This window comes from Xiphophorus couchianus, chromosome 14 (genome assembly GCF_001444195.1).
Source record: "Xiphophorus couchianus chromosome 14, X_couchianus-1.0, whole genome shotgun sequence".
NCBI lineage: Eukaryota > Metazoa > Chordata > Actinopteri > Cyprinodontiformes > Poeciliidae > Xiphophorus > Xiphophorus couchianus.
Window position 1 is genome coordinate 23,242,880 of NC_040241.1, and position 23,206 is coordinate 23,266,085.

Sequence of the window (23,206 nt, forward strand, 5' to 3'; positions counted from 1 at the left end):
GGCTAAACACAACATGACTAAGACTAATACTTCAGGAATAGCAACAAAATATTGATATCCAGGTCTAGTACTCAATCTAACTCACACTTTTTGCGTCAATGCCCTGAGGCCTCAAGGGTGCACAGTTTCTTAAATTTTATTTTTCATTCCTTCAGTTTTAATTCAACCTTATTAGATACAGTGAAATAGGAAGTATCATTTTCAGTGTTATTGAAACAGGAACATCGAACTGTACCAGCGCTGCTTTTATGACTCGCAAATCTCCAGGTTTCAAAAACGATTCTCCGCAAAATGAAGAACATGCCCAAGAATGAGAGAGTGAGGAGAGTGAAAAGGACAATAAAGTGAATCCAGAAGTTGTCCATTGCAGAAGCTGTAAAGAAAATGAAACAAAACCAGGAGATTATTTTAGATACAAAGCCCTCAGGACACCAACTTAGAATTGGTCATGGAAGAAAAAATTCTGAGATCTATATATTAGAAGGTAGGGCCAGAAAAATTCTGAATCCACAAAGTGTGAAACACGTTTGAAACAAAATTGCATTGTAAAAATTCCTTTCCTTTATTTCACAATATCTCAAATCAGAGCAAACCTTTTTCTGATAAATTTTCCTTCCCTTTGAACAACCAAATTTACAATCTTACCTGTAGGTGTCATCGTAGCAGGCTTAGTTCAGAGTTTGCTTGTATACAAAAACAGTTTCCTTGTCAGTGAGCTGCAGGGAAATGTTTCTCTTTCCCGTGTCCTACAGACCTGTGACTGTGTTGTTTAAGATAGCTAGTTTGCATGAGGTGTCACAGCTGCTGCTGAGCTGTGACCACTCACACCTGATCATCATCATCCTGATCTCCAGCTGCTGCCATATAAAGACGGATCTTCCTCCTTCACAGAGTCAGATTGTTGTGAAACCCTCAGCAGCACAGGTGTCAAACTCCAGTCCTGGAGGGCTGCTGCCCTGCAACTTTTAGATGTGCCTGTGCTGCACCACACCTGAATGGAATAATTAGTAGTGATGGCCAAATGAAGCCTCGTGAAGCAGTGAAGCTTCCCAGCCCATTGCTTTGCCCAAAGGTTCATCACTTGGTGGGTCATTCATTTCTCACTAGTGACATCTGCTGTTGAAACTGTGGCAGCCTTCTCACTCAGATAGAAATACTTAAAAAAAATTAGTAAATCCATATTAAATGCAAATGCAATATTGTCACAAAGTTTTTTGTCAAACTCATATTTAGTAATGGAGACAATTAAATCCTATTTTACTCATCTTTTTTAGTTATTAAAATTATTTTTAGCCAATCCCGGTATATGTTGACTGTCAGTGGCTGTTTTCTTTTGTCATCGACTGATATGACAATAAAGACATTTGATGTTTTGTTGTATTCGGAGTGCAGCTTGTTGGGGCAGACAGTATTCTTTGAGTTTTGATTTGCCTCCTAAAAACTTAAATTCTTCAAAAGTTCACTTTTTCTTGGATTCCTATTGGCTCTCTGATCTGATCCCTTATATTTTTACTCATCAGCCATAATTTTACTCTTCCAACAGCTTTAGTCTGTTTCTGCTGTGCAAGACTGATATATCTTTGCAGAACAAAGAAATAGTGGAAATTTCAAGAAGGTTGAAAATTTTGGAGATGAAGAGGTTAATTATTTTTATTTAAGAATCTTGTGAGCGATCATCTCAAGTTTTCCCAGATGTCCGATTTTTTTTCCTCTTGCTGGCTCCATTTCAATCAAGTTTAAAAACTAAAACCTGCAGGACAGCGGCCCTTGAGGACTGGAGTTTGACACCCCTGCTCAGCAGTAACACTTTCAGGCCTGCTGTAGCTACTTGAGCAATTTGCCCAGTTACTAACCAGTGGTCTCTTCCCTTCTGTCCAGTTGCCCAGTTGACCCTTGGCTCTGATCCCCTGTCTGTCTGACCCTGAGATCTGGAACCGCCTGACCTGGATTTGGATTCCCTGGCCTGTCTGACTGTGAAGAAGCCGATCCCTCAATAAACACCTGTTTCGTATTCGCTGCTCAGTCCCTGCGTCCATCAGTGCCTGGATCATGTCAAGAGGCAAACTGCAGGACAGAGTAGGTGTTGTCAGATACTGAGCTGAAGACAAGTGCCCAGTCACATGGTTTTGTTATTTTGTAGGATGGTGACATGTTTTATGACAAGATCCCATAAATATTTGTGTGGGAGATAAACAAAAAGAACAATAACATCAGAGACAGACACATGTTACAGGTAGGAGTCCTCTGGTCTTTTTATGGGCACATAGACCGTGAAGATATATATATTTTCATGTTTACACAAATTAACAAGATAATGAAAATGGTACATTGTGGCAATGTGGTAATTAATACGACACAGACAAACATTATCATGATGCATTTTATATTTAGAAGACAAACTGTTAGGAATTTGTACAAATAGAGTGATTGAAACAGTTTCTCAGTGTAAAATATTTGGTAGTCTAAAAATATCTTTAGTTAATTAAAATCATAAACAATTTTGTTGATATTATTCATGGTGAAAAATCCTTATTAAAATTTTTAATCATTTATTTATTCATGTACTGACTAAAGTACTGACATATCAACTTATTTATTAGATATAAATATACACTGCTCAAAAAAATAAAGGGAACACTTTAAGTGTTAAACACCTGTTTAAGTGTTCCCTTTATTTTTTTGAGCAGTGTATATTTACGATTTAAAACATAAATTTTTTATTAGATAATTACACATAGAAAATGGAATAAGCACTTGAAATAATTCTCTTGGTTTTACACGCGCGCACACACACACCCCACCCCTCACACACACCCACACACACACACACACACACACACACACACCCGAACGAGACTTGTGAAGTCTTTTTGTTATATCTTTGTTGAATTCTTGATTTTTTCCCATAAAGCCACACACCAGCTGCTGGGAATTAATCTTTGAGAAGCTTACAAATATTAAAATATAAAATATTTTCATCCTAACTGATCTAATGCAGGAACAGTTTACTCTGATGTAATGTCAGTTAGTGAAATAAAAGATTATTTCTGATAGTGTGTGTAGAAATATCTAAATTTGTTCTGTTGGGATTCTTCTTCATGTTAATAATTATGCTGCAGTAATAGTGTAAAAGATTCAGTGATACATTTTTCTATCTTTATCTTCCATTCATCTTCACCGTCTTTGGACTGCCTAAATATGACCAAAATAAACACTCAGCTATGATGATGTGCTCCAAGGGAATTTTCAGTTGATGCTGTTTAGAAACATTGTTCATTTCTTTTAAAGTAAAAGCTAAAAGCTACTTGTGATTTATTTGCAGTTGAAGATGAACCAAATTATGGCAAATCACCAACTTTCATCTAAATTGAATGTGATACAGCATTTGTTGCACTTCCTTTTTTCCCCCATTGTCACTTTAAACCAAGACAGAAATGGTTGCCACAAAAAATCTTCGTCGTAGTTCAGCAGTCTGAGTTTAGCTGGTTGTACAACAAAACAGACTAATTTGTTTGTTTTGCATGAGCTTTTTGTTTTTTACAGAATAAAGCTGTGCTAAAAGCAGTCTTCTACAAATTCAGTTGCCTGGGCTTGAAGACATAAAACAGGGAGACAATTATCAATCTGTAAATGTTGCAATTTCTTTTAAAGTTGCCTAATAGCGATAGGGCAAAAAAAGAGGAAGATTTTCATAACGACAGATGGCTTTCTTTCGGTATCAGTTCTCAGTCCAGGTTTCAGCATTTAGTCGAGGATTCAGGTGGCTTTCTTGGCACAGACAAATGGTTTATGGTAGTGGCACTGGCAGTCGTCCCAGCAACTCTTACCTGCAAGAAAAAGGAAAGCACAAGTATTTTTCCAATCAGTCCAAAAGGATGAGAGTGGTAGCACAAGAGAATGAATTAATAATAATACCATGCATGGCCAAATTTATGTAAAGAACTATCCTCTAAATCAGGCAAGTAAAACATATTTTTACTTCCACTGTTCATGTACAAGCAATGCTGCTGCCTGCTGTTGTTAGGCTCTCCGGGACACCAGATTGTATGGTGGAAAGGAGTACCATCGCTCCAGAACCACTGACTCTCCTGGAAAACAAAGCAAAATTTAATTAGAGTTTATGCATATGAAGCAAAATAAACATGTTGCGGCAAATGAAATACCTCCTGTGCATCATTGCCTCCAATCCAGGTGTCTTTATATTCATGACTTGCCGTCACCGTTAACAAAAGAAAAGGCGACTCAAAGACCGACTGACTGGCAGAGCAGGAGTTTAAATTAGCTGATCAACCTCCGCTGTGATCATGAGGCTTGTTAATAATCGAGAAATAAATATCAAGCCTGGAAACTTGATATCGTAACGGACTGAATGTTATGTTTTTAACGTAATCTTTGCTCGTCTTGCAGGGCGCAGGTGGTTGCCACAGCAACAGGCGTACTAAAACGACAAAAAGAGAGAGGAGAATAAAAAGGTAGGAGTGGTTTTGAGTTGATCACCTGTTCAGGTTATTTTACCTTTGTTTCCCTTTGCTGTGGCTCATTACAGCCGCTGTAGTTTCTAAACGTTGGACTAATTACCTCGTTCATTTGTGAGTTTATGTCATTCACAACAAACATCAAATAGAACAAATATATTTCATAAAATTTTAACAAACAAATGGCTTCTACCGTGATAATTATGTGAAATTAAATGAATTATATCCCAACTTCAGAAGATTTGCCTTTACCTTTACAGAGCTCTTTGGTTCCTCCTATCAGTCTGTAGCTTCTCATATTGAGGTCAAAGTTCAGATCTACCATAACTGACTGACACCTGCTGGCCTCAGGTTTGCAACCAGCTTGTGACTGAGAAACCAGTAACCTCCTCCCAGTGTCAGAATCTCACTGAGGAAGAAACTGCATTAGGTTTTCTATCACTTTATCATTTCTGCTATAACTGATGTATATTCTCATATAAAATAAGTCAATAGAGTTTAATTTACAGTTTTTATGTCTTCATGTCATGAGGAAGATCTCAGCCGGCTGGTGAGAGAAAAAGTAGATCTTGGTCTCAAAAAGTTTGGGCGCCCCTGACCTAGACTATGTGGCTTCTGCCTGTAATAGAGCCATAAAATCTCTGCATGAGTTTCTATTCATCAGTGTTTCCATATGTTTCTTCCTGTCATTCTGAGGGGAAACATTTGGATCTTGTTGACATAATTTCCTTGTGTTTGTCCTGCAATTATTATGAAATTAATGAGAATATCATAATGCTTATTAAAATACTTTGTTGTACCCAACTATTTTGTCTGTAATAAGTTTAAATAATAAAGTCAATACACATTGACCACATGTGTTTGTACATGTGTCAATTTTTGGTTGTCCTCAGGGGCCCCATAAAATCAGTCTATGGGCAGCAAATGGCCCGCGGGCCGCACTTTGGACCAACCCTAGAATAAATAAAACTGAGTGTGCAGAACTCCCTGCAGTAACCTGTAAAGACCAGCAGGTGGCAGAAAAGAACAAGCAGTTAAAACGTGAGGGCAATCGTCCCAACCTCATGTAATGACTTATTTATACCAAAAGGTGACAGCAAAACTGACAGCATCATAATTACACTTAATCTTTTACTTTAAATGTAAACTTATCTATGTCTGCATTATTAAACAGCTGGAGAATTATACCTTTGCAAACCATTTTATTTTATGATTTCAATGTGCAAATAAGTGCTGCTATCTGTAAAAATGAGCCAATGTGTGTTTGCGGTTGTAACCACTACAACCTCAGGAAACTCAGTAGTATCATTTTTAACAGCTTTTTTTTTCTTTGGTTCAAAATAAACCAAATTTTGGTTTATTTGGTTTATAATTACATGTAATAAAATGACATTATTTTGTAATTTAAGAAGAATTACAAAATAATGTGGTGTATAAGTGTTTGCTGCAGTTCAGTGACTTAGTGCAGTGGCTTCAGGTTGACTGCGTTGCTGACTCCACTAACATGATACAGAGGAGAAATGACTGGATTTGTTTTTACGTTATGTAGCTTAAATGTGTGCTAGGACAAATATCTGAGAATAATACAGATACATATTGTACATATAATACAGATATATATTGTGGTGTGACAGGAAATAAAAACTTAATTTTTTTCCACCTGTTGTCCACCTTCACCTTTAACCCATACCAGGACAACTCCATATTTAAATAAAACCTCTAATCATGCCCTCTTGCAAAAAACCCCCCAAAAAAACAAAACAAAAAGGAACTAAACAAACAGAATGACATTTATAGATTAAATCTAGACTGAAACTTGTGGCATCATAATGCAACAACAAAAATATTGTCCTAACTGTGTGTGTCAGACGTGACTGTGAAAGTTGCAGCAGAAGTGTTGCCAAACAATGACAGGAAAAAATGAGATATGGAAAAAGATTAGACTTTTCTCTGAGTTAGAACATGGAAGCTGTCAGAAAGTGGAGAAAAAATAATTACTTAACACATAAAAAATCCATCATAACTGTGTCAAAATAATGTTTATTTTTCTGAATAATACAATCTTAAATGTCAAATCATTCAGAATCACAGCTAACCACTGATATATGTATTTTACTTTAAAGCTGCACTTGGTGAATAAACATACTGATGTCAGAATGGTGTGATGTTTCTCTCCCATTGTGCTTCAGGCTTTTGTGGAGTTAATAACAAAGAATAAACCAGAGCTACATGTACACATTGGTAGCACTGTTGTGTTACAGCAAGAAAGTACTGATTTAATTTACTGGCCTCTGGTTTCTCAGCATGCAGTTTGAATTTTGTCCCTCTGCTCATGTGGGTTTACTTTGAGGAATCCAACTTCCTCCCTTAGTCCAAAAACATGACTGTCTTAATCTTTTTGTTTTTATTTAATCAGGTATGAATTCATGCATGATTGGCTGTCTCTATGTTTCTGGTCACTAGCTGCGTTTCCATTATAAATGTGCACAAATCTTTGTTGACATTCTGCTAATTCACAATTGTGGTGTTTCCATTAAATAACAAATGTATACAAAATCACATGTGAAGAAGTTTGTTCATGCAGTAAATCAATCAGTTAAGTTTATTTGTGTAGCACATTTAAGCAACATGGCAGTTCAAAGTGCTTTGCATTGTGAAAACATCACAAATGCATAATCAACAGTTGTGAAAACCAGTAACATGCATTCCATTTAGTCAAGTGCCATCATTAAAATCGTCAATGAACATCAAATATGTTGGTCAATGTTCCAGTTATTACGATTCAAAGGCAACAATGAACAGGCGTCTTGATTTAGTCTTGACTTAACGAAACTCAACCAGTGCACACATCAGTATTGTATTATTATTGTTTCATCTGTCATTGAATATAGTTCATTATTGACTGATCACTAAAAACTTCATTAAGGAGCCACACATTTACACTCTGGTTTCAACATCGGCCCACTCATTCTGACTGCGCCACATGTCAGCATAATGGAACATTTGGGCCTCAAGCAAGAACACAAATTCATTTATCTCAGGTCGCAGCTTCCTTCTGTAGTGAGCTAGCAGAAACATTGCACTAGAACCATCAATGTGTGTTTGTGGTCATTCGTAATTAACACTATTTTTCAATAAGCTGTATAAAATCAAGTGCATGGATTTAACAAAATGCTTTTTACTAAACCTTTATGTTTATAGTGTGAGATTAAGTCACTTCTCTGCTGTTCTGTACAATTCAAATGGGCTGAAGACTCCAAAGCTACCAGACAACCCAAAGTTACAATGAAACAACAATAAAATTTAGTGTGACGTTTATTAAATGACCTTCAGCAGACATTTGTTTAAAATTCTGTCAGTGGTGCTTTTTATTTTCAGTAAGTGAGAATTGAGAGAAGGAGGAAGATGTTCGGCTAAAGTTTAAGGTTGTGGAATCAAAACAAGGGAAGAAAACTTTAATTTCAGTGATTGTTTCACAACCCATCCAGTCGGGAAGGGTTGAGGGATTTATCTCAGAAGTTGAGGTTGGTGAGGAAGTACATCCGCCACTGTTTCATGGTGCTGACGGCATTCTTCTATATGAACCGTGGAACAATTTATGACAATTTGGATGCTGTTCAGTGTTTGCATGTCTTTTTAGCTTGTCAGTAGTCACAGGTGCAGGTGCCTCTCTCCAGCGAGACGTTTAGATTGAGAGGCGGGGTCACCCTGGGCAGGTCGCCAGACTGTCGCAGGGCAACACAGAGATGAACAACCATGCACACACACTCACACCTAGGGAGAATTTAGAGAGACCAGTTAACCTAACAGTCATGTTTTTGGACTGTGGGAGGAAGCTGGAGTACCCAGAGAGAACCCAGCATGTACAGGGAGAACATACAAACTCCATGTAGAAAGACCCCGGGCCGGGAATCGGACCCAGGACCTTCTGGCTGCAAGGCAACAGTTCTACCGAGTGCTGGCTTGCAGTTGGTAGCACTGTGCAGCCCGTAGAAGTTAGTTGTTTTTCTTTTTTTTTTCTCTCTCTCCCTAACATGTAGAGGAAAATGTACAAAGTTTTATTTAAAATTATTCCTTGCTGCTGCTGACTCATTGTGCCAGAGGCCAGACCAACTCTGCTTGGTTATTGTTCGCTTTACTGGAACTGATATAGTGAGAATGTTTGCAGTCCAAACACTCATCTCTGAGGACTCCCTTATTCAGTTACATGTGTTTTAACTGACGATTGCATCACAAGACACACTTTTATTTGGATTAGTTTTACATCATTTATTGTAAGCTTAAATGTCTGTATTTTATGTCCTATAATCATCCACTGAGGGTTTTTAGAATTATATAATGAGAAATATTTCCCTGTTACTACTCCATTTAATTTAAAATATGAATTATCATTTGGTTTGTGAAGTTATAATTTAAGATTAAATATGTTTCTCAAGTGTATTTTTAACAGTGCATCCAGTTCATCAATCTTTTCTCCTTTATTTCAGATAGAATAAGCAGAATATGACCAACATACTTTTTAACCAAAAAGAGTGTTAATCGTCATCTAAACAATCATCCTTAAAAATTCATACTGAGGAAAATATCAATGCTGACTATTATTACAGCTTAGTTCTTTGTGAGCATCTGTTGTCACGGTTGGCCCTCTATGTTGCATTTAAATGGATTAACCAATGTTGGCAGAAACTGGGACTTTGTTGTAAATGTATAAAACAATGATTTACAGAAAAGAAGCAAGACTAGACTAAATATTCCAGCTTTACATCCTGATTGTCATCCTGAAAATAACAAAATACATTCAGGGGTTTTACATATTTGGTTCAGGTAGCAGGAATGACTAAGTCCAGTACCGCTGATCTGCTATCCTCCAACTTTAAGATGTGTCTCTGAATCAAAAGGCTGAATCCCCTTTAGCAGCATTCATCATGCAGGTCTGCAGAGACTAAGTTTGAAAGCCAGTCGTGGGTTGTTTGTGTTATTGACCATATAAAAATGCTGTTTTTAATACGCATAGAGCTGTTTGATAAATAATGCATCCAAATTAACTTGAAGTATGCATTTACTGTAAGTGAAACTGATAACACAGGATGTTTGCAGATCAAACAAAGTTCTCTGTGACAACTCCCTGATTCAGTTTCATGTTTGAACCGACACTCATCCGACAAAGACAAAAACCCCTGAATGTATTTTGTTCTAGTGAGGTGTACCTAATAAAGTGGCCGTAACAGTGACATGGATCTGAATGTTTTCGATCCAATTCAGCCACTCATATCATTTAACAACGACTGGACATTTTCCAGCAAAACAGCTGAAATTGATCAATTTCTGACTTGATGAATTTATACTAGATCGTTCTTCGGAAAGTCATATTATGATGTTTATTTTTTTTATTTTCTTGAACATAATCATAAAAGATGTAAAATGTATCAAAAACAGGCGAGACCGCTGCTTATTTCCATTAATAAAATGATTAATCAGAACAGTATAAGCCGTTTGAATAACCTTTGAGTAAGGCATGTCAAATTAACAAACATGCACAATTATGTCATTATCAGTAAATGTTACCATGTGTAAAGATAAAACACAATTTTTATTTTAGATGCTTTGAGTTCTAAACTAAACAGTTTTTCTATTAGGTAAAATGTCATGTAGTCTTTAAAGTAACCACAGTTTGATCCTATACAACTTATATCAGCCTTGAATTCTGGAACTAATAATTTGATGTGCTTAATTTGAACCGCAGCCTCATGTCTTAATGTCTCATGTTGTTTGTTTGTTGGTTTTTTGTTCTTTTTTTGGGACAATTTTTACTAAAATGTCAGTTTCCCTCCTGAGGGACTAATTAAAATATTCTTATTTGTATTCCAAGCAGTTTACTGTGAAAGTTTCATTTGTAAATAATGTGATATCTATCCAACGACTGGAAAGTGAGGCATCAGTAACCAGATACCTGCATGAAGCATCCCTGCCCTTCAGCCACTGGTTCAACATTACTGGTTTTCATGCGGCTGTTGACTCCTCAGAACAAACATCCTTATTCAGTTTCATGCTTGACTGAAAATGTTGCCACCGTCTCATTATTGCATCATGCTCAAAGAAACGTTATAGTGCGATTTCTAGTGTTTATTCCCATCATTGAATGGATAAGTAGTAATAATTTTGCTAATTATTAATAATGTAATGCAAAATTTCAAGATCAAATGAAAACAGGGTTTAAATTATTATTTTTTAATTGGTTAAATTGTCATGATGTATCCGGACCCCAGTGATGTCATTGAGCGCTTTTGTGGTACCAGAAACACCAGTTTGGACTTCTGCTCTAGCACGGCTGCAGATTTGTCGGCTCTACATCCTTGATGTGAATCTCCCGTTCCACCACATCCCAAAGGTTTCTGTTGGATCAGGTGATAGTGGAGGCCAGTCAATTTCAGTGAACTCATTGTTCAAGAAACCAGTCTGAGATGACTGGCGCTTTATGACATGGAGCGTTATCCTGATGGAAGGAGCATCAGCGGATGGTTCACTGTGGTCATACAGAGATGGACATTCAGCAGCAATACTCAGGCAGGCTGTGGCTTTGACACGATGTTCCGTTGGTACTAATGGGTCCAAAGGGCCAGGAAAATATCCTCCCACCATAACGTCAAAACCACCAGCCTGAACTGTTGATACCAGACAGGATGGATTCATGTTTCATCTAGTTGACACAAATTCTGGCCCTTCCATCTGAATGTCGCAGCAGAAATCCAGACTCATCAGACCAGGCAACGTTCTTCCAATCTTTAGTTGTCCAGTTTTTTGAGTCTGTGTGAATCGTAGAATTTGTAGAATAAAATATATTCAGTGCTTAAGCTTAGAAAGCTAAAATACCAGCTGCAATGCTTCTTCTCTTCTTTATTGCAAAATAAAGTTTCTGAAGCATTGAAACAAGTTGGATTTTGTGGGGGTTTTTTGTACCTTGAGTAACTTTGGAACACAACAAGATATTTAACACAACAAAACACATTACATCTCTCTCATTTTTTCATCTCTTTACTGGAGTTTGATGGTTGTGAAAATGTCTAAATATTCTTTGATAGAAAAGAGGAAATAACAAGTATAAATGTTGGTGTTCATTATTCTGATGCACATTATTAAAGTAAAACATAAAAGATATGCTGAATAAACTCACATTAATTTGTGCAGCTGTTTGGAATGTGGAAGAAGGAGATGAAGGTTCAATTAGTTTCCTTTCTAAGCAAATTACACAGAACTGAAACAACACCCAGGCTCAAGTTAGTTGATACAACCTTGACAAACAAAACATGATATATCTGGAATGAACATTGGTTATTTAATATATTTGTTTTGTCACATGTGTATGCCTAATTATGATATGCATGGGACTAGTTCCTGTTTGGGAGCCTGGCAGCAACACTATATAAGATTTGGTCTTGGATCTGTTCATCACTTCCAGAAAGGAAAGCCCAGGCTCCAGTCTGAAGCTCAACTAAAAGAAATAAGGTAATTTCCATCTGGGCGTTGGTAAAAACAGCTTTTACATTTTTATTAGAGTAAGAGTTGTTGGTTTACTGTAAGTTATTGTCTTTGACTGACTGTATTTCTTTGTTTCTAGGTGACGATTGTCTAGACCATGAAGCTGCTGACTGTGTCAATCCTTCTCTGTGCCCTGCTGGCTCTGAGCTATGCTGCTGGTAAGTCTCTGTGGATGTGAACTATATAGAAGTAAAATGTTAGACCTATAAACAGCATTATTAGCTTTAGCATTAGCATTAGAAGTCTTGATAAAAGTCAGTCTTATAGTTGCAAGTTTTTAAGCCACACATTAAGTTTTTTGAACTAATAATGTTTATACCAGTAACTTTATGTCACAAAAATAATATCAGTTTATATGTTGTGTTTATTTTATCTTTTGAGTTCATTTCTGTTCTAAAAAGCTCAACATAGAATATCTTTGGTACATTTTTATTGTTGGCCACTGGTTTTATAACCACTGTCGGCATGGCAACCGCAGCGTTTGGATGTTTTATGTAGTCAGGTCTGATTAATTAAACATGCCTCCATGAACCCAATGCAATACTGGGAATCAGACTTAAACAGCCCTCATTTAAAAATTCTTCAACAAAAAATCAAATAGAAGAGCTGAGTGAATGAAGTGTAAAAAACACTAACTGTTTTTAACCTCCACAGATTTCCAGCAGGAAACTGCGACCCAAGGTGAGGTTTATCCTAAATTATAAAGAAAAATCAAAATTTTTCTTTGGCATATGATTTCAAATAATTTGCAGAATTAAATATATTCAGCGCTTAAGCTTAGAAAGCTAAAATACCAGCTGCAATGCTACTTGACCTACTTCACTCGCCAGCAGGAAGTGTTTACACAGCACTACACACTTTGTTTAGAAAGGATTAATTTACGACTGAGACCTTCTGACTTTCTTTTAACTACGTGAATCTTCTCTAGTACCTCAGGCTGAGCAGGTTGCTCCAGAAGGAGAGCCGAACAGAAAGTAGGAAACATGATAGTTTGTCCCAAATCATATATTTAATCATGAGTTATGATTTATTGTTGAACAGGAAGTAGGAAACATGACAAATAGAACAAGGAAATTTGTTTTTCCGTTATTATCTTAAAACATATATTTAATCATGAATTAATATTTGTTTTTTTCTAGCTGTAGAAGAAGAATCTGAGGGAGCCAAAGCAGCTCCAGAGGGTTTGTTAAAAATAAAATTAACTCTGATTATTGATATAGCATCTTTTCAAACTAATTAAGCTAAAAATATGAACTACCTCAAAATTTGCAATTCTTTTAGAAGAAGCAAAAGAAGAACCTGAAAGTGATGCTGACACATTGGGTAGGTCTTTATTTACCTGAATAATTTTTTATTGTAAAAGAAACAAACATGAAAGTTTTCTTGTAAAGTGAGTTTCAGGTTTTAATAGATGACTAACAGATTCTTGCCTGTATTTCCTCCAGAACCAAGCCATGTGGTCAAGAGAGCATTTTTTTCACCTCGTAGATGGAATTGGAAATGGCGTCCACTTCAAAGAAAGGGAGTCTAGGCTCCCAGTTCAGCAAAAGCAGGACAACAAAAGCAAGACAAGGCCCCCAAAATCTTTCAGCATTCAAACTTAGAACTGCCTGGCAAGAATAGTCCTAACTCTAGTAAACTATTGCTGAAATCTCTTTGAAAAAATATCAGTAACTTAAATCATACACAGAGGAAAGCCTTTATTTTGAAAATCATTGTACCACTTTGTGCTTGCAGATTGCTATTGCCCATGCAACAACCGTAACTGATTCGTCTGAGAATTAAACTCAGAAATGAAGGAACATCCAACAAAGACGTTTAACCAATCTGACTTTTCTTCACTTCTCTTCCTCTGCTGTAACACTACAAAATGAGCGATGAGACAAGATTCAGGAGGTGGATTTTCTCTTTGGTCATAGACCAGAGAGGAAACCGAATGTGTTGTGGAAAGAATGCTTTTATCTCAGCTCAACCTTCTTCTCTTTTTTATTGCAAAATAAAGTTTCTGAAGCATTGAAACAAATTGGATTTTGTGTTTTTTTGTACCGTGAGTGACTTTGGAACACAAAATGTTTAACACAATGAAGGAAATAGCAGCATGTTAAGAAAACAAAAAACACGGTTGCAGTGTGTTATGGAGTAGTAGAACTTTATAGCTCTTAGGAACTATACATTTCCTAAGATGACCCTTCACCTGAGTAGGTCACCTATAGTATGGGGCGCTCTCTGCTGAGCTTTACTGCAGAGAAGCTCAGCAGAGAGCCACAAGTAAGATTGATCCATTACTGCCTTTACTGATTTCGTCTCCCCTGTGTAGTGTTCTGCATGTGGGCAAAACAAATTGAACCAAACATGACAGTTTAAATGTTTTACTCCAGCAGAAAACCTCTGAACATAAAAAGCCCCTGAAAGTGTTTGCTAAAAACACGTATTCCTACTACATAAGATTAACTTTGATTTCTTCAAGTAAAAAAACAAAGAAGTTATTTTTGCCCTTTTTCAAATAAAATTTGTCTATAACGGCCAAACCAATTTTACCCGTCCTTAACTTTTTCTTTTCTTGTAAAAATTATAGGAGTAAAACTAAAGAATTCAATCAGAGTTTACTGGTTTAGTCCACCCCCAGCTACAGAACTGGTCCATGTTTTGTGTAAAGGTTTAAACTCAACCTTCAAATTGTACCAGATTGATACAAGGTACAATACAAATAAAGTTAACTTGGCAAAGCTGCAGCTGAGAACCCAGACTGCTTAAACTAATAAAACATTTTACACACCAAACAAAAACACATCCAGACCAGCATATTTTAATGCCTGCTGTTTAATTTTGCAAAGAACAAGAATGAAAATTTAATCAAGAAAGTACATAAAGCTGTTACTTTACAGTACATTTGGTGTGATCTAATGAAAAGCAAGACAGAGTTCCTCTGTCGATGTGCTGCGCCGCCACATCTTTCAAGCAGCGTAGATAGAAAATAAAAACATGTAGAAGCTTCTTCATGTCGTCAGCTCAGCCCAGTTTCAGTTTTTAGAAACGCAGACAGACGGTTGCTTGACCGCACATCTTTGATCGTCCCAGCACTTTTCTCCTGGAAGTGAGAGACAGAAAAGCGTTTTATACCAAAAAAGCTTGAAGCTTTTCAAAGGTCATCGCAGTATTCAGATTGGAATTATTCAGGAAAACTTTGCACCAATAAAGATAAAACATATCTTTACTTATTTTATGTTTTTGCATTTTGATCTGACATCTATCAGGACTGACTTAATCATTGCTTAAAAGAAAGAACAGTTTTACCTGAATAATTCATTTGCATGCAGTGCTGGCGCCAACCACCATTGTTTGGTTCTCCAGGACACCAGTTTGTAAATGTCATCAGTGTCCCATCGGTCCAAGACCAATTACCTTCCTGCAAGACGCATCATGAGATAAACTCCTAGAATCTGTGTTGAGTAGGTTTTGATGAATAGAGTAATATTGGGTAATGCTCACCTCAGCTGCATCAGAGCCACCTATCCATGTTTCCTTCAACTCATGTGTGACACGCCTAATGAGCGACTGGATGTCATAGTAGTCTTCAGAACTGTGCACAGATGCAAGGTTTCCTCCCATGGAAATGCAATTTCTCTGCCAATCAATCAGAAAAAAGAAAGAAAAGTTGACTGAAAAAACAATTGTGAATGAAATAATCTACTTTTTATTTAGAAGGACGCAAAATGTGAAGGTAGTTTCATGTTCATAAAGATGAATCATTGTCCAGTTATACCTCAGCTTTAGCCCAAGTCATACGGCTTGGAACATATTTGAAACAGCGTCCATTTATTAGATTCCAGCCATTACGGCATGCAGTTTTCAATCCATTGATCTCTGTGGGAAAAATATAACAAACATTATCTATTACACCATTTCACCTAACAGTGAATATAGCCCCGAAAAATATCAAACTGATATTCACTACTATAGCGTAAAAGTTGTAACTGTAGATTTTTGAGATATAAAAAGGCTTTTTTGGTCAGCTAAGGTTCGACTAGGTGTAACTAAATCATTAATGGAAAGTGCACCAACTACTTTTTATTTAGAAAAAGGAATTCTCTGAGTCTTGGGAAAAATAAATGATAGAGATTTTTTATGTTAACAATGACATTCATTTTCTTAAGTCAAATCATTTCAGTTGCACAACTCAAAGGATTCTTGCTTCTCACACTTCCTGATAAAATACTCACCGTTAATGCTGCTCAGAAGCATCAAACCGCAGAGAACCAAAGGCAGAGTCAGGATCCTCATGACTGCAGGTTTCTGATAGATAATTATCACCTTCTGTAAAAATAAACATACAAAATCAAAGTACAACCAAGAACCAGAAGGTTAAGCAAAAAGGGCTTGTAGAAAAGAATCAGCTTCTTACTTTCAGCTCTGAGTCAGGAAGTTTCAGGTCAGATACAGAAACGGTAAATCAGCTTTTATAGACTCATTTATCTTAACATCACATCTAAAAGGAGGAAACGGAAACATTAAAGGGGCGGCCATATGCAGACTGTGTACTGTGAGCTAATAATGCAGCAACTCAACAATCACTATTGGAACATTAAGTATTTTGTTTCTTCCTCAGAGAGCAAATTTATAACTTAAATTAGTTCTAACTTAATGAGGAAAACATTCCTGTTTTTTAACTTGAAAAAGTCTGTTATTATTATTATTTATGCACATGTACACAGTTGTTGGTAACCTCAATTTATAAAACACTGAAAGAGGAAAAATCCCACAACAGTCATGGAAATGAGCCAACTAAAGTTACAGTAGATAAAAAAAGTACTAAAAATGAACCAACGACAATCAGGCATTGCTTCTGAAATGCAGTTCAACAGAATCATTAAAAAAATCAATGAAACAAACGATGGTACTGTAACTTAATACAAATCCAATGATTTCTATAACAGTCCACAGGTAGTCGGGCCAAACTGCTGTCAGGTTTGAAGTTTGTTTTCTCCAGGTGACATGTTTCGGTTCGTCCACAGATGTTACAGAATAATTCAATATTTTGCTTTTAGCCAATGTTGGGTGTTTTTAGCTGCATGTTTTAGGTCGTTATCCTGTTGGAAGGCCCATGATTGCGACGGAGGACAAGCGTTCTGACACCAGGCAGAACATTTCTCTCCAAAATGCCTTTTATAGTCTTAAGATTTGATTGTGTGCAGAACAGATTAAAGATGCAGCAAAGCAGCCCAGAACATAGCCAAGACTCCTTCATGTTTCTCAATGGGAAAGAGTTTTTTCCTGAATCTGCTTCATTTTGAAGATGGGATCATAAAGTTTTGTTTCATCTGACCAAAGGACATTCTCCCAGAAGTTTTGTGGCTTGTCAATATGCATTGTGGAAAGTTCCAGTCTTGCTTCCTTTATGTTTTGCATTGCTACTTGGTTATCTGCCATGAAGTCCACTTTGGCTCAAACAACGACAGATGGTGCGACTGGGAGCTGATGTACATTGACCTTGAAGTTCAAATTAAATTTCTTTGGCATTTTTTCTGGGCTCTTTAGTTACCATTCACATAATCCCTTTGAATTTTCCATCATTGTTCCTCTTAGATACATTTTCTTATTTCCCTCTTTGCTCTCCCTCTCTCTCTCTCTCTGCTCTCTTTGGCTAATGAGTATTTGACCTGAGTGCACATCCTTAAATGGAAATGTTTTATTTGACCCAAAGGAGGAGATAATGAACAATACAGAAACGTTTCGCATGCATTGTGCAATAATGCTAAAATATTTAATAAGCAAAAAAGTTACCCAATACTCTAGCGGGTGTGAAAGGTACTTCTCTTTTGTGAGATCCTTTTTTTGTTTTGTGAAATGCTTTTTCCAGGAATGGACTTGAGCTTTGTCCAGAACACGACCACTAATCCCATGTGAACAAACGTCCACAGCACCGTTGTCCCAATGTCTACGGAGCTTACAGCAAAACACATTTTGATAGTTGTTAGGAAAAAAGCATGCTGCTAGTGCTAATCTTGAACTGAAATGCTACTCGTGTTTTGATCCTCTTACATAATTTAATGTATATGTAGTTTCATCTTAGGGGGCAAACAAAGCAGCTGAGACTTTCTTTATAACTAGAGGAACCTGCATGCCCCCTGTCATATTATCTGCTGCTGTTTTCTACAGGAACTTGTAAAAGTGTTCATGCCCCTTAAACTTATTCATATTTTTTCATGTGACAAAACAAATACTTTTTTGTTCTCCACATTTATGCACATATTTCTTAATTTACATTTTATGAAGCTGCACATTTTTTATCTGTATTGTGTTATCTGCTCTTAACAACATAAAAATTTCTGCTGCACTGTTTCTATTATTTTTATTTTTTATTTTTATGTGAATTTGTATGCTTCCACTTATCTTTCTTTTGCTCCTGTGCCACCTGAATTTCAAAGTAGTGAGAAAAATAAGATTATCTCCATTCTTTTCTTTTTTTAAATCTTATATCTATCAGCAATAATACTATCATTATATTATGGTTGCTGCTTATAAAGTTATGTTCACAACATCATCATTCTATATTTTGCATCAACATTTGTTCCAATCATAAAATGCTCGTGTTCAACAGAAGTGTCTAGCATTATTAGGTCTTTTGTAAATTTGGCTAAAAGAGTTTTTTCTCATTTTATCAGTCAGTTTGCATGTAATTCCTTAAACAGAATTATTTTTACTTGACTCACAGGAGGAAGTAATGAACAAGACAGAAATGTTGCACATACATTGCACAATAGCTTTGGTACCATGCAGTAGTTAATAAACTAACACGCATGCACACGCTCCTCTTTTGTTTGGTCCTGTGTCTGTTTTGTGAAATGCTTTTACCCAGATGTGGACTTGGACACCATGGATGCCAAAGGCCACAACACTGTTGACAATGATATCTGTGTATCTTGCAAAAAAACAACATTTTAGTAGTTGTTGTTCTTGTCTTCTTTAAAGTATCAGAACTAGGGCTCACTAAGCCTCATTCATCTCAGTTTGCCTTAGTCATGTTTGGTTTCATAGCAACGAACCCACATTTACTGTCATTGTGACTCAATGTTTCACATAAAGGCCTTCTCTGCAGATCTAAGCTACCAGAGTCTGTGACATATTTCTACAATCTAAATTGGTGATTAATTAAATAACTAAATTTAATTAATGTACTTCCAATAATGCCTTTTTCTTGGCTCAGCTTCTTCCCGTACATCTGTGTGGATAATTAATGTTTCATCCCATCAGATTTCAGTCTCTATGTGCTTTAGGGCCCAAATATGTGGCATTAATGTAGAGTCAAATATTTTGCCACATGATGGGTTCAGGTTAGGATTAGGGGCGAAATCCATCATGTCTGCAGAGATCATAGCATTTCCCAGAAGATCCTATGATTGCAGAGGTCCTAGAAGACATTTGACCTCTGCTAAGTCAAACCTCACTGACTTAGCAGAGCATGCTTTTTAATCATTTATTAATCAATAAGCAGTCTGCTGTATCTCTTATCTCCATGTCCGAGTGTCAGTAATTGTTCACTTATAGTCACCTTCATTTTGTCCGTATGTCAAAATGGCTTTGAAGATGATTAAAATCATTTTTCAGAATATCTCATTTTTGTTTGGCAATGCCAATGTGCATAATTGGATTAGATTATAATCTCACTACAGTGAGATGCATTGTAAAAATGATTTAAATTTGTAAGTACTTTCAATACCTCTGTATTTTTTAAAGCACATCTTTAAGTAACAGTTTTGCATCTTGTATAATGAACAACTAGACTCAAAATGTAACACAATTCAGTTTTTATCAGAGTCCAGAATAGCATAAAAACGAAGCAACAACATAATAGACAATTATCCTCAAATTTTATTATCAATGACTTGACTTCAAAGGAAAGAAGAAAAAAATTAATGTTAAAAATATAATATTATTTGGACATGACACATCAGCCATATGTGGATTTGGATTTACTGTTGTAAAACTAGAATCCAGTAACAAATAGTTAAAATAATTTTAAAAAGCCAAGATAAAACTTTAGCTTTGTAATCACAAATTGAATATTACTTCAGAATTAGAAATCAATAAAGGACATCTTCTCTGATTAAACAGTTAAAACATATATTAAGCCCTTTGTTATAATGAATCCTTCTCATGCAGTAGCACAATAACAATGTGAATAATGGGTGTCAGTGTCGAGCTCTTTAACATGAATCCTGTTCAGCATATTGAACCAACTACAGTAAAATAATCTGCTCACAACTCATTTATTAAAGAGCAGAACAAACTGAGTCATTCAAAAAATGTATGGTGAAGCCAGATTTGTAAGCAGCTTCCACATTTTTTTCTTTTTAAATAAATGAGCCATGTCGTGGCAACTACTGATGTAGCTGTACCTTTCTGTTTAGCTTTGCAGAAAAAATTACAAACATGTGAAACTGATTTCTCATGTAAAACACCTTTTTCCAAAAACTAGTCCACTGTTAGTTCAGTTTGTAGGAATGTGCTGTCATATTTATACTTACTATGATCACTTTTGTTCTTGACTGATTAATTTATTTAACTTATTAGTTAGTTAAGGATAAAAACTACTACTATATGGTATTCTAAAGGAACTCTGCATTTAAAACAGACCTTATCTTGTAATCTTAAAGTTTATCATATAGACATTTTGTTCTCACTTTTAAATCAGGCCAAACTTAGAAAAACGAATCACAAAAGTATCTCCACAAGGCCTTTTGTCGATACGAAATATATTGTCAGACTCAGGTTCATTTATTAATGTCTTCAGAAGCAAACATTAACATACATAAATTGTGGTTACTATCACTTTAAACAAAAGGGGAAGCCCACATGATGATGTCACGGCTTTGGGAAGATCTGATAAGGTAACCAACACATTTAAGGTAATTGTATGCTGACCCACAAATGTACTTTAGGGTCACATCAAGAAAATAAATGTTTTGATGTCCAGCACAATGGGACTGCTAGAAGATGTCAGCCAAGATTTTTTTATTTTGAGTTATCAGGAAGAGAATTATGGAGCTGCAGCAGTCTGGTTCAGCCTTGGAAATGATTCACAGATGCTTGAAGGTGCCACCTTCATCGGTTCAATTATTTGCAAGTTTAGACATGAAGAGACTTTTCAAACATTCTAGGAGGAAGGAGCAAAAGTGGACAAAGTGCTCAGTTTCATTACTTGAGCCAAAGTGCTGATCCTACCGGTCAAATATAACTCAAATAAAGGTTAAAATAGCTCCATAAAATGATCACCTAATGCACATACATTCTGGAGTATGTGCTTTAAAAATACATAGGTATTGAAAGTACTTACAAATTTAAATCATTTTTACAATGCATCTCACTGTAGTGAGATTATAATCTAATCCAATTATGCACATTGGCATTGCCAAACAAAAATGAGATATTCTGAAAAATGATTTTAATCATCTTCAAAGCCATTTTGACATACGGACAAAATGAAGGTGACTATAAGTGAACAATTACTGACACTTGGACGTGGAGATAAGAGATACAGCAGACTGCTTATTGATTAATAAATGATTAAAAAGCATGCTCTGCTAAATCAATGAGGTTTGACTTAGCAGAAGTCAAACCTCTGCTAGGTCAATGAGGTTTGACTTAGCAGAGGTCAAACCTCTTCTAGGTCAATGAGGTTTGACTTAGCAGAGGTCAGACCTCTGCTAAGTCAATGAGGTTTGACTTAGCAGAGGTGAGACCTCTGCTAAGTCAATGAGGTTTACTTAGCAGAGGTCAAATGTCTTCTAGGACCTCTGCAATCATAGGATCTTCTGGGAAATGCTGTCATCTCTGCAGACATGATGGATTTCGCCCCTAATCCTAACCTGAACCCATCATGTGGCAAAATATGTGACTCTACATTAATGCCACATATTTGGGCCCTAAAGCACAGAGACTGAAATCTGATGGGATGAAACATTAATTATCCACACAGATGTACGGGAAGAAGCTGAGCCAAGAAAAAGGCATTATTGGAAGTACATTAATTAAATTTAGTTATTTAATTAATCACCAATTTAGACTGTAGAAATATGTCACAGGCTCTGGTAGTTTAGATCAGCAGAGAAGGCCTTTATGTAAAACATTGAGTCACAATGACAGTAAATGTGGTTTCATTGCTATGAAACCAAACATGACTAAGGCAAACTGAGATGAATGAGGCTTAGTGAGCCCTAGTTCTGATACTTTAAAGAAGACAAGAACAACAACTACTAAAATGTTGTTTTTTTGCAAGATACACAGATATCATTGTCAACAGTGTTGTGGCCTTTGGCATCCATGGTGTCCAAGTCCACATCTGGGTAAAAGCATTTCACAAAACAGACACAGGACCAAACAAAAGAGGAGCGTGTGCATGCGTGTTAGTTTATTAACTACTGCATGGTACCAAAGCTATTGTGCAATGTATGTGCAACATTTCTGTCTTGTTCATTACTTCCTCCTGTGAGTCAAGTAAAAATAATTCTGTTTAAGGAATTACATGCAAACTGACTGATAAAATGAGAAAAAACTCTTTTAGTCAAATTTACAAAAGACCTAATAATGCTAGACACTTCTGTTGAACACGAGCATTTTATGATTGGAACAAATGTTGATGCAAAATATAGAATGATGATGTTGTGAACATAACTTTATAAGCAGCAGCCATAATATAATGATAGTATTATTGCTGATATATGTAAGATTTAAAAAAAAGAAAAGAATGGAGATAATCTTATTTTTCTCACTACTTTGAAATTCAGGTGGCACAGGAGCAAAAGAAAGATAAGTGGAAGCATACAAATTCACATAAAAATAAAAAATAAAAATAATAGAAACAGTGCAGCAGAAATTTTTATGTTGTTAAGAGCAGATAACACAATACAGATAAAAAATGTGCAGCTTCATAAAATGTAAATTAAGAAATATGTGCATAAATGTGGAGAACAAAAAAGTATTTGTTTTGTCACATGAAAAAATATGAATAAGTTTAAGGGGCATGAACACTTTTACAAGTTCCTGTAGAAAACAGCAGCAGATAATATGACAGGGGGCATGCAGGTTCCTCTAGTTATAAAGAAAGTCTCAGCTGCTTTGTTTGCCCCCTAAGATGAAACTACATATACATTAAATTATGTAAGAGGATCAAAACACGAGTAGCATTTCAGTTCAAG

The 23,206-nt window shown here is 36.1% G+C and overlaps 1 protein-coding gene across 2 annotated transcripts; it reads right to left on the bottom strand.

Moving 5' to 3' along the window:
• Positions 1-3,741: 3,741 nt before the first annotated feature.
• On the bottom strand, positions 3,742-16,503 carry LOC114156993 (ladderlectin-like). Of its 2 annotated transcripts, none has more exons than XM_028037679.1 (6): positions 16,414-16,503; positions 16,232-16,325; positions 15,775-15,875; positions 15,501-15,635; positions 3,980-4,088; positions 3,742-3,827 (listed from the first exon to the last, which is right to left on the bottom strand). In XM_028037679.1, the coding sequence occupies exons 2-6, from the start codon at positions 16,290-16,292 to the stop codon at positions 3,757-3,759; spliced, it is 477 nt and encodes a 158-aa protein (XP_027893480.1). In that variant the 5' UTR covers positions 16,293-16,325; positions 16,414-16,503; the 3' UTR covers positions 3,742-3,756. The 2 variants fall into 2 exon arrangements, with proteins under 2 accessions (XP_027893480.1, XP_027893479.1); XM_028037678.1 differs by lacking the exons at positions 3,742-3,827; positions 3,980-4,088 and adding exons at positions 14,814-15,099; positions 15,306-15,417.
• Positions 16,504-23,206: the final 6,703 nt, after the last annotated feature.